We start from the raw sequence: 13,360 nt of genomic DNA, 5'->3' as shown, positions 1-13,360 counted from the left end.
TCCTCCCGACACATAATAGTCAAAATGCTAAGTGCACAAAGCAAAGAAAGAATATTAAAAGCAGTAAGGAAAAAAGGTCATGTAACATATAAAGGGAAATCAATCAGAATCACACCCGACTTCTCAACAGAGACTTGAAAGCTAGAAGATCCTGGACAGACATCATGCAGACCCTAAGAGAGCACAAGTGTCAACCCAAGCTGCTATACCCAGAAAAACTCTCAATGACCATAGATGGAGAGACCAAGATATTGCAGGACAAAACTAAATTTACACAATATCTGACCACAAACCCAGCACTACAATGAACTGTAGGTGGAAAACCCAATACAAGGAAGAAAACTACATCCTAGGGGGAAAAAAATGTAAGCAAGAAAACCAAAAGAAGAAAGACACACAAGCACAATTCTACCTCTGAAAGCAAAAATAGCAGGAAATAGCAACCACTATTCCTTAATATCTGTTAACATAAATAGACTCAATTCCCCAACAATAAGACATAGGCTATCAGACTGGATACATAAACAGATTCCAGCACTTTGCTGCATACAGAAAACTCATCTCAGAGACAAAGACAGACACTATCGCAGAGTAAAAGGTTGGGAAAAAAACTTCCAAGCAAATGGCCCCAAGAAGCAAGCTGGAGTGGCCATTCTAATATCGAATAAAGTAGATTTTCAAACAAAAGTTAAGAAAAAAGATAAGGAAGGACACTTTTTACACATTAGAGGGAAAATTTGTCAGGAGCAACTAACTCTCAATCCTTAACGTATATGCTCCAAATACAAAAGCACCAATATTCATAAAAGAAACCCTACTAAAGCTCAAAAATTACATTGCACCCCACAGAATAACAGTGGAAGAAATCAACACCCCACTCTCATCAATGGACAGAACATGGAAGCAGAAACTGAACAAGGACACAGTGAAACTAGCAGAGGTTATGAACCAATTGGAATATAGACATCTACAGAACATATCATCCTAAGACAAAAGAATACACCTTCTTCTCAGCACCTCTGGGCACCTTCTCCAAAACTGACCATATATTCAATCACAAAACAAACCTAAATAGATATAAAAAGATTGAAATACTCCCATGCATCCTTTCAGATCACCATGGACAAAGGCTGGTCATTAATAACAACAAAGACAACAAAAAGCCCATACACACATGGAACCTAAACAATGCTCTATTAAATGATAGCATGGTCAAAGAAGAAATAAAGAAAGAAATTAAGGATTTTATAGAATTTAATGAAAATGAAAACACAACATACCCAAACCTATGGGATGCAATGAAAGCAGTACTAAGAGGAAAACTCATAGCTCTTCAGTGCTTCAAAAAGAAACTGGAAAGAGCATACACTAGCAACTTGACAACACAGTTGAAAGCTCTAGAACAAATGGAAGCAGATACACCCGAGGGAGTAGACTGCAAGAAATAATCAAACTCAGAGCAGTAACTGACCAAACAGGAACACAAAGAACTATTCAAGGAATCAACAAAACCAAGAGTTGGTTCTTTGAGAAAATTAACAAGATTGATAAACCCTTAGCCAGACTAACTAGAGGGCAAAGAGAGGGTATGCAAATTAACAAAATCAGAAAAGAAAGTGGAGACAAAACAACTGAAACTGAAGAAATCCAAGAAATCATCAGATCCTACTACAAAAACCTATACGCAACAAAGCTGGAAAATCTGGAGGAAATGAATGATTTCCTAGACAGATACCAGATACTAAAGTTAAAGCAGGACCAGGTAAACCATCTAATTAATCCCATAACACCTAAAGAAATAGAAGGAGTCATCAAAAGCCTACCAACCAAAAAAATCCCAGGTCCAGATAGGTTCAGAGCATAATTCTATCAGACATTTATTGATGACTTAATACCAATACTCTCCAAACTATTCCACAAAATAGAGTCAGATGGAACACTACCTGACTCATTTTTTGAGGCCACAATTACCCTTGGTTCAAAACCACACAAAGACCCTACAAGGAAAGAGAAAGTCAGATCTACAAGGAAAGAGAAAGTCAGATGCAAAAATACTCAACAAAATTCTTGCTAATTGAATCAAATCCAAGAACACTTCAAAATGATCATTCACCATGATTAAGTAGGCTTCATCCATGGGATGCAGGGAAGGTTTAATATACAGAAATCCAATAACTTAATCCATTGTATAAAAAAACTCAAAGAAAAAAAACCACACAGTCATCTCACTAGATGCTGAGAAAGCATTGGATAAAATTCAACACCCCTTCATGTTAAAAGTACTGGAAAGAACAGGAATCCAAGGCCCATACCTAAACAAAATAAAAGCAATATACAACAAACCAACAGCCAACATCAAACTTAACGGTGGAAAACTTGACGCAATCCCACTAAAAGCAGGGACTCGACAAGGCTGCCCACTCTCACCCTACCTATTCAACATAGTACTGGAAGTCCTGGCCGGAGCAAATAGACAGCAAAAAAAAATCAAAGGGATACAAATTGGAAAAAAAAGAAGTAAAAACCTCACTGTTTGCAGATGACAAGATAGTGTATGTAAGTGACCCCAAAAATTCCAACAGAGAACTTCTACAGCTAATCAACAAGTTCAGAAAAGTGGCTGGATATAAATTTAACTCAAACAAATCAGTAGCCTTCCTCTACTCGAAGGACAAACATGCGGAGAGAGAAATTAGGGAAATGATACCCTTCACAATAGTCACAAACAATATAAAATACCCTGTTGTGACTCTAACTAAGCAAGTGAAGGACCTGTAAGACAAGAACTTCAAATCTCTAAAGAAGGAAATCGCAGAAGATCTCAGAAAACGAAAAGATCTCCCATGCTCATAGATTAAAAGGATCAACATTATAAAAATTGCCATCATACCAAAAGCAATCTACAGATTCAATGCAATCCCCACCAAAATTCCATCCCAATACTTCATGGAGTTGAAAAGAACGATGTGCAATTTCATCTGGAATAAGAAAAGATCTAGAATGGTGAAATCCATCCTCAACAACAAGAAAATATCTGCAGGAATCACTATCCCTGACCTCAAGCTATATTACAAGGCAACTGTGCTGAAAACTGCATGGTACTAGAACAGAGATAGGCACATGGTTCAATGTAGTAAAATAAAACATCCAAAAGTGAGGCCTCACATATATGGTCATTTGATTTTTTTATAAAGGAGCTGTAAACAATCAATGGAAAAAGGACAGTCTATTCAACAAATGGTGTTGGTCCAACTGGCACTCAGCATGCAGAAGAATGAAAATAGACCCTTTCTTATCTCCTTGTACAAAGCTCAAGTGCAAGTGGATCAAAGATCTCCACATTAAACCAGGTACCCTGAAATTATTAGAAGAGAAAATAGGGAAAACCTTAGAACACATAGGCACAGGAGAAAATTTCCTGAATAGAATACCAATGGCTCACACGCAAACTAAACAATGCTCTGTTAAAGGATAGCAGGGTCAAAGAAGAAATAAAGAAAGGAATTAAGGATTTTCTAGAATTCAACGAAAACGAAAACACAACATACCCAAACCTATGAGATGCAATGAAAGCAGTATTGAGAGCAAAACTCATAGCCCTAAGTGCTTCCAAAAAGAAACTGGAGAGAGCTCACATCAGCAACCTGACAGCACAGCTAAAAGCCCTAGAACAAAAGGAAGCAGATATACCCAAAAAGAGTAGACGGCAAGAAATAATCAAAATTAGGGCAGAAATAGACCAAATAGAAACAAAAAGAACCATTGAAGAAATCAACAAAACCAAGAGTTGGTTCTTTGAGAAAATCAACAAGATTGATAAACCCCTAGCCAGACTAACTAGAAGGCAAAGAAAGAGTATCCAAATTAACAAAATCAGAAAGGAAAGTGGGGACATAACAACTGAAACTGAGGAAATTCAAGAAATCATCAGATCCTACTACAAAAACTTATACTCCACAAAATTGGAAAATCTGGAGGAAATGGATGAATTCCTAGACAGATACAAGGTCTCAAAGTTAAACCAAGACCAAGTAAACCATCTAAATAACCCTATAACACCTAAAGAAATAGAAGAAGTCATCAAAAGCCTCCCAACCAAAAAAAGCCCAGGTCCAGACGGGTTCAGTGCAGAATTTTATCAGACTTTTATTGAGGATATAACACCAATACTCGCCAAACTATTCCAAAAGATAGAATCAGATGGAATATTACCCAACTCATTTTTTGAGGCTACAATAACCCTCGTACCTAAACCACACAAAGACCCTACAAGGAAAGAGAACTTCAGACAAATCTCACTTATGAACATTGACACAAAAATACTCAACAAAATCCTTGCAAACCGAATCCAAGAACACATCAAAACGATCATTCATCATGACCAAGTAGGCTTCATCCCTGGGATGCAGGGATGGTTTAACATAAGGAAATCCATCAATGTAATCTACCATATAAACAAACTCAAAGACCAAAATCACATGGTCATCTCACTAGATGCTGAGAAAGCATTTGACAAAATCCAACACCCCTTCATGTTAAAAGTCCTGGAAAGAACAGGAATCCAAGGCCCATACTTAAACACAATAAAAGCAATATACAGCAAACCAACAGCCAACATCAAACTTAATGGCGAGAAACTTGAAGCAATCCCACTAAAATCAGGGACTCGACAAGGCTACCCACTCTCCCCCTACCTATTCAACATAGTACTGGAAGTCCTGGCTGGAGCAATTAGACAGCAAAAGGAGATCAAGGGGATACAAATCGGAAAGGAAGAGATAAAAACATCACTCTTTGCCGATGACATGATAGTGTACTTGAGTGACCCCAAAAATTCCACCAGAGAACTCCTACAGCTGATAAACAAGTTCAGCAAAGTGGCTGGATACAAAATTAACTCAAACAAATCAGTAGCCTTCCTGTACTCAAAGGACAAACATGTGGAGAAAGATATTAGGGAAAACGTACCCTTCACAATCGTTACAAAAACTATGAAATACCTTGGTGTGACTCTAACTAAGCAAGTGAAGGACCTGTAAGACAAGAACTTCAAACCACTAAAGAAAGAAATTGAGGAGGATCTCAGAAAATGGAAAGATCTCCCATGCTCATGGATTGGAAAAAATCAACATCTTAAAAATGGCCATCCTACCAAAAGCAATCTACAGATTCAATGCAATTCCCAACAAAATTCCAACCCAGTTCTTCATGGAATTGGAAAAATCAATGTGCAACTTCATATGGAATAAAAAAAAGACCTAGAATAGCGAAATCCATCCTCAACAACAAAAAAACATCTGTGGGAATCACTATTCCTGACCTCAAGCTATATTACAAGGCAATTGTGCTGAAAACTGCATGGTACTGGTACAGAAATAGGCATGTGGATCAATGGAATAGAATAGAATATCCAGAAATGAGCCCTCGGGTATATTGTCACCTGATTTTTGACAAAGGAGCAGTAAACATTCAATGGGAAAAAGACAGCCTATTCAACAAATGATGCTGGTCCAACTGGCACTCAGCATGCAAAAGAATGAAAATAGACCCTCACTTATCTCCTTGTACAAAGCTCAAGTGTAAGTGGATCAAAGATCTCCACATTAAACCAGATACACTGAAACTATTAGATGAGAAAGTAGGGAAAACCTTAGAACACATAGGTACAGGAGAAAATTTCCTGAACAAAACACCAATGGCTCAAGCTCTAAGGTCAAAGATTAACAAATGGGACTTAATGAGTTTCTGTAAGGCTAAAGACATCGTCAAGAAAACAAAACGGCAACCAACAGAATGGGAAAAGATATTTACCAACACCACATCAGATAGAGGCCTAATATCCAAGGTGTACAAGGAACTCAAAAAGCTAGACACCAGAGAATCAAATAACCCTATTAAAAAATGGGGTACAAAGCTAAACAAAACGTTTTCAGTTGAGGAACACCGAATGGCCGAGAAACACCTGAGGAAGTGCTCGACATCCTTAGCCATCAGGGAAATGCAAATCAAAACAACCCTGAGATACCACCTCACACCAGTCAGATTGGCCAGGATCCAAAACTCAGATGACAGCAGATGCTGGTGAGGCTGCGGAGAAAGAGGAACACTTCTCCACTGTTGGTGGGGTTGCAAGCTAATACAACCACTCTGGAAATCTGTCTGGCGATACCTCAGAAAATTGGATATAGTACTACCTGAAGACCCAGCTATTCCACTTCTGGGCATATACCCCAGAGACACTTTAATACACAACAAAGATATATGCACCACAATGTTCATAGCGGCTCTATTTAAAATAGCCAGAAGCTGGAAGGAACCCAGATGTCCTTCAGAAGATGAATGGATACAAAAATTGTGGTACACATACACAATGGAATACTACTCAGCCACCAGAAACAATGACTTAACCAAATTCTTAAGAAAATGGCTGCATCTAGAGAATATCATCCTGAGTGAGATAACCCAGTCACATAAGAACAGACATAATATGCAGTCACTGATAGTGGGATGCTAACCCCAGAGGCTTGCACTCCCCCAGAAACAACTCACAGACTGAATGAAGTCCAAGAAATAAAGAAAACAAAAAAAATATACATATATTTACAAAACAAGAAGACTTTGACTATTTCCATGTTGTGTTTTGTTTTGCATGTACTTTACGCTTATTGTAACTATTAGGTTTTCAATGCATACTGTCAAGCCCTTGAAAAAAATCAAGTACTGACTAAAAAAATATATTCACATGGTTTTATGTAAAAATTATTTCAATGTCTGAAAAAACAGTACTGACAAAAATGTATAATTTTAAGCAAAAAAATGTTTAAAATCTGTACATTTATCTTTGTTTTGTAAAATAAAGTCGTTTAAAAAAAAAAAAGAATACCAATGGCTCATGCTCTAAGGTCAAATATTGACAAATGGGATTTAATGAGATTGCAAAGTTTCTGTAAGGCTAAGGACACTGTCAAAAAAACAAAATGGCAGCCAAGAGATTGGGAAAAGTTCTTTACCAACCCCACATCAGATAGAGGCCTAATATCCAAGGTATACAAAGAACTCAAGAAACTAGACACCAGAGAATCAAACAACTCTATTAAAAATAAGGTACAGAGCTAAACAAAAAATTCTCAATTTAGGAATACTGAATGGCTGAGAAACATCTAAGGAAGTGCTGGACATCCTTAGCCATCAGAGAAATGCAAATCAAAAGAACCCTGAGATTTCACCTTACACCAACCAAAATGGCTAAGATCAAAAATTCAGATGACAGCAGATGCTGGCGAGGATGCGGAGAAAGAGGAACACTTCTCCACTATTGGTGGGGTTGTAAACTGGTACAACCAATCTGGAAATCGGTCTGGTGATTCCTCAGAAAATTGGGCACAGTACTACCTGAAGACTCAGTTATTCCACTTCTGGGCATATACCCCAGACAAGCTCCAACATACAACAAAGATGCATGCACCACAATGTTCATAGCAGCCCTATTTATAATAGCCAGAAGCTGGAAAGAACCCAGAAGTCCTTCAGTAGATGAATGGATACAAAAATTGTGGTATATTTATATAATGGAGTAGTACTCAGCTATCAGAAACAATGACTTTATGAAATTCTTAAGAAAATGGATGTATCTATAGAATATCATCCTGAGTGAGATAACCCAGTCACAAAAGAACTGACATAATATGCTGTCACTGATAACTGGATACTAACCCCAGAAAGCTCTGCACAACCCAGAAACAACTCACATACTATATGAAGTTCAAGAAAAAACAAAGACCAAAAAAAAAAAAAAAAAGAAAATGAAAAACCATTATGCTTAATCTTTACACACCAAGAAAACTTTGACTATTTCCAGGTTACATCTTGTTTTACATGTACTTTATGGTCATTGTAACTAGTAAGATTTTAATGCATACTATCAAACCTTTAAAAAAACCAAGTACTGACAAATATGTAATCATATACTTTCATGCAAAAATGCTTAAAATCTGTACATTTATCTTTGTTTTTTTAAAAATAAAGTTGTTCAATTTATAAAAAAAATAATTGCTATTCCTTACTAGAGCTAAATACACATGCCATTACTTTAGACTTGCTCTTTGTCATTTCGACTTTGAAAGGTACTTACTTGGATCTGCACTCTGTTTCCTGCAGTGATGTTAGAAATGGTCCAGCAGGCTTCCTTTCTAATCGACTCCTTTGGACTACTCAACAAATGTAAAAGGCAGGGCAATGCAGAACAATTCAAAATGACCTAAATAAGTAAGACAGAAAACAGAAAGTATTTTAGTATAAATGCAGGAATCTTATGAATTACTAAGAAGTGCAGAAATAAATCTGAAAAATGAGAAATAAATTCCTCTCAAAGTAAAATCTAGGCCAACTGTTAACTTTTTAAACCTTGCTGTTAGCCAAGCTTACTTAGTGCTGGTGTAGTGAATGGCTGTTTTCCATAAGGTGTGAACATGTGCTTCAAATACACAAATTAAAGTAATTCAGCTAGGCATTATCAACATAGATTGTATTTTGAAGATTACCAAGGAGATAAAAATTAAAATCCAAGAATGTGAACAAGTTATGATTTCTAGTCATACTCTAGAAATACTTGTGAAGTTAGATATACAAAACTACTTGAAGAATGACTTAGTGATAGAAGATTCAACCTCATTTTCAAAACTGACTGAATATTAATTCTCAACATACATTTCTGTAACATTAGAACAATTTTCAAGCACAGAACAAATCTGTTCTGCTCTGATTTCACAATCTGACTTTTATATGAAGTATTGTCTATTCAAGTGTGTAGCACATTCCTTTAATCCCAGTCTCTGAGTTCAAACTCAGTTGAAGTTACTAATAGACTCTGTCTCAAAAACAAAACAAAACAAAACAAAACAAAACAAAAAAAAAAAAACCCAACCAGTCAAAAGTGTCTGCTTTGTCCTTATATTCACAATTACCGGCAGTGATTTTGACTTAGTGAAGGTGAAAGTTTGGAGCAGCAGTACACTCGAAAATGTAGCTAGTGAGCGCACTGTATACCAATATAAAGTGTTACTTAAAAATGGGCATTATCAATTGCAACTGATTACTTGCTTAACAGCTTTGGTGGGTATTTAAATAGAATTCTATCCTAAATCATGAGACAATCCTTACATCTTACCATTCTCCAAAACAGGCACACTTACACACAGTTGACTATCAATTCTAGAATTGCTTCCATGGTATAAATAATCTTTGGTCTCATAATCTGAATCTTATGAATCTTAACTCCTATAACCTATTTATAATAAATCACAGTTTCTATTCTAGTTGAGTTTAAGAATTTTCAAACACACCTAAAAGTACCTGCATCTCTTGCTATGCCCATATAAACCTCACCTCATGTACTTAGTACTATTCTACTTGCTCAGTTCCCCTCATTTACAGAAATTATAGCTTCTCACCACTTGTCTTTCTTTATAAAACCTTTGCAGCATTTTCTGGTGATCAGTTCAGAGCACATGTATTTCCTTGTTAGTTTGCTTTAAGAGTTTCAAGCTATACTGACTGACCTAACTGGACACCTTACTTTACTTCAATATGACTTTTACCACTTAAGATTCTCAATCCTGCAAGCAGAACACCTAATGTACTTTGCACTGACAGAGCTTTATGATAGTATATTCCCAATAAGGTAAATGAAGTTCAAAACTGTGGTTACTGCCACAGACACCTGTGTAATTATAGTACAAAGGCCTTCATGAACATACAATTAAGTAATATGAAAGATGTTAACAATGTATCATAAATTTTGAACTCACCTGTGTTTGAACATCATCACCAGTTACAATATTACCAACTGCTCTTAATGCAGGCGATACAACTTTATAGTCATTATGCCTAAAAATAAAAATAAGAGATAAGTTAGAACTTATATAAAGATGCAAAAATTGTACTGAAAACTTCAATATTCTTCATTCAGAGACCATTCTCAATTTTCACTTGACATCTGATATTTTAAAAACAAAACAAAAATCTAATCCTATATTATAAACACTAATATAATCTCATTATATCTCACTGAGTGACATACCGTGCATGCTCTGTCCCATTACTGTGGTACGTAACTTTGTCACTCATTAAGATCATGTTATTCTTCTTCACTAGTCCTAATTTCTCCTTTATATTCAGTATTGATGCAGAAATACTTGAAAATATGTAAAAATCCCATTCTTTAATCTATTTACTTTATTTTGAACATTATAATTACATTTCTCCCTTCCTTTATTTCCCTCCAAACCCTCTCATATATTCATCCCCTCTATCTTTCAAATTCATTGTCTATTTTTTCACAAGTTGTCATTCCAAGCACATATGTACATTCTACACATATACCTACTAAATATAACTTTTTTCAATCCATATAATGTATGTTCTCAGGGAACCCCCTGCCCCTTGCTTTAAACACTAGTATACATACTTATATATGTATACTCATTATTTGAATTAGTAATTATGTTTTTGCTAGTTATTTTGTAATACTATTATCTCAGCCATATCTACCTATTGATCCATCCACCTACTTTAATATGGACTCTGGGTTTGCTGCTATTTATTAATTTATAACACAGTGCTGTAATTTATTGCCAAGATCATTATTTTCTGTGTTCATCTCATTTTTCCTCCTCCGTAATCCAATCATTCCCTAAAAAAAGACTTTCCTTAAATAAAGTGATATTTACAAACCAAGAATTGTGCCCCCAGTGTGCTCCACATATTTCTAGAGGGGTCTTTGCTCCAAGAATTCTAACGCACATATGCACACACATATTTAAATAGCTCCTTAGTTTGACAGCAATGAGTTTAACACTGAGGGAATCATATTCTGATCTAAAGGCTTTTTCCCTTCACATTTTCTGACTAGAAGTTAGCTGCTTTATTTTACATCTTCCTACATAAAATCTGACAGACAGGCTACCAGGTCGTGATTTTTTAGCTTTAACTTTGTTCTGGTTGCTTGTCTGTCCACTGAAGTAGAAATCACTCTCAAGCTAGGTCTTGGCCACTCCACTGTACCTATCTATCTTTCTCTGATACTGTCCTCATATTGGAATGACAACCTTTTGGTTGTTTTTTTTTTTTTTTTTTTTTTTTTTTTTTTTTTTTTTTTGTGCCACTTGCCTTACTGGGCATAACTAATGACTTTTTGGATTTGGTCTGTTGTTCTTTGAGACAGGGTTTCACTATGTAGCTCTAGCTGGTCTGGCACTTGCTGTGCCTGAAACTCAGAGATCTGCCTGCTCCTGCCTCTCCAAGCTGGGACTAAAGGCATGAGCTACCATGCCAAGCTTACTACTAATGGCTTTTTCACACAACAAAGAAAGACAAGTTTAAAAGAAGACTATAACATCTTTTTAAACAAAATTTTCTTTTAATTTCTTTGCACAGTAAAGCTCTGATTTTAAATACAGGTAATAATAACTGGCCTGTAAAAGAACCATAATGGGGACAATTAAATGAATAAGTTAATCATTGCAATGAATAATAAACTAAGACTAATGGTTCTGGGAGAGCAAGAATTGTGTTCTCTCACTAATAACATTTCACATGTCACCTTTGGTGCCAAAAGACATTCTTTAAATACTTGCTGAATTAAGCTCCCTCATAAAGAAAAAGGTTTATTAATACAGAGATAAATTTATAATTTTCTTGCATTTTAGGATATAAATTAAAGAATTATAGCTACTCTAGAAAGGGTAGAGTTGGTAACTTTAATTCTTCCTAAAAATGATGACTTTGAAATGTTTAAGACCATGATGTTAGTTGTTAAACTTAATACATAATCACACAGCTACCGAGCAAAAATTATAGTTACATCAAAAGTTCCACCAATCTTCGGCAGACTCCAGAATCAATGACTACTTGAATTTTATCATTGGGTCCATCAGAGAGATAAGAAAGAGCCCAGCACACATCTGCTAACACATCTGGATCACTGCTAAACAACAACCGTGACAAGACATTTAAGCAAGGTGAAACCTGAAAGAAAAAATGAATTATTATTTTCCTCATTTAAAATCAAAGTTCATTAGCAAATTGTAGAAATTTAGATTATAACCAAAATCTAATACAATATTAATGTTAGAGAATTCTATTATTTTGATTACTCGAGGTATGAGTATCAAAATGATTATAGTTGCTATTGGGTATTAAATGAAATATTTTAAAACAATAAAATGTGTATTTGATATCTCTTTTTAATATTTAAGTCATACACATATCAAGACTAAAAAGCCTAAATGCTTCCTGTTTATAAGCTGTTTTAAATTACTTTTAAAAAATTACACGTAGCAAAATTTACAATAGCAAAGATAGAGGAAGTGTAAAAACAAATGATCTGAAAGGTTTTCTAAAAGGAGCCACTACTAATAATATATATTTCTTTTCTTTTCTTAGTTCTGTTTTAAGATGCTGAGGCTCAAACTTAGTGCCCAGCACATGCTAGTGAGTCCTAAAACAAATTATCTTTCCTGGTCTCAAACTTCAGTCTCCTACCTCATGTAGGATTACAGTCATGTGCCACCAAGCCTAGCTCTAGTTTTCTTACTGTAATGAATAATGTTATACATCCTCAACTTAAAAAAAAAAAAAACAAGGAAGGAAGGAAGAAAATCAATAGGTGTGTTCAGATGCACACCTGTAATCCCAGTTCTCAGAAGGCTGAAGCAGGAAGACAGAGACTTTGAGGCCAATCCTTGCTACATAATGAAATACTGTCTGAAATAAGCAAACATAAAGCAAAGAGAACACCAGTTAAGAACGTGACAGAAGAAATGTCTTAATCCCTCCAGCACCATGAGCGCTTTAATCCCTCTTATTACTAAAACTGAGCATAGTGAAGAGTGAGCAAGGCACTTTACAGCTCTCACTGTTTCCAAGCCTAGGGACAGAAGATTAAATCACATCAATTCTGTGATCTTCTCTCTCTTCCTTCCAGACAGCCTTAGCTCAAATACTACTTGCTAATTTCTGTGACATGGAAAAAAATTCCTAATATCTGTATATCCAAATGTCTTCTCTTGTAAAACATACATAATAAAGAACTGTTGGATGTGTAAGAATGTTTATAGTAGTTAAGAAAAGATGCCTAGTATACAAGAATTACTCGAATACCAAGTCATTCCCCCCACATCAATCCAATCTTACCACCTTGTATAAAGCTCAAGTCCAACTAGATCAAGAACCTTCACATAAAACCAGATGCACTGAAGCTAACAGAGAAAGAGGAGGAGAGCCTTGAACACACAGGCACAGGGGAAATTTTCCTTAACAGAACACCAATGGCTTATGCCCTAAGATCAAGAATCAACAACTG

The 13,360-nt window shown here is 35.7% G+C and overlaps 1 protein-coding gene across 1 annotated transcript in view; it reads right to left on the bottom strand.

The window, feature by feature from the left end:
* The window catches only part of KPNA5 (karyopherin subunit alpha 5), a gene marked incomplete at its 3' end in the record, with an annotated part of 51,128 nt that overhangs the window by 14,408 nt on the left and 23,360 nt on the right, over window positions 1–13,360 (bottom strand). Inside the window, exons 8-10 of the mRNA XM_080937538.1 lie at window positions 11,861–12,024; window positions 9,807–9,885; window positions 8,132–8,257 (exon numbers count right to left, since the gene is read on the bottom strand). Coding sequence (XP_080793664.1) covers window positions 8,132–8,257; window positions 9,807–9,885; window positions 11,861–12,024 — 369 coding nt within the window. The remainder of the gene's footprint in view (window positions 1–8,131; window positions 8,258–9,806; window positions 9,886–11,860; window positions 12,025–13,360) is intronic.

The sequence above is a fragment of the Micromys minutus genome (assembly GCF_963924665.1).
Source record: "Micromys minutus genome assembly, chromosome: 25".
Lineage (NCBI taxonomy): Eukaryota > Metazoa > Chordata > Mammalia > Rodentia > Muridae > Micromys > Micromys minutus.
The sequence above is the reverse complement of the archived record's forward strand: the minus strand, read 5'-3'. Positions and strand labels throughout refer to the sequence as shown.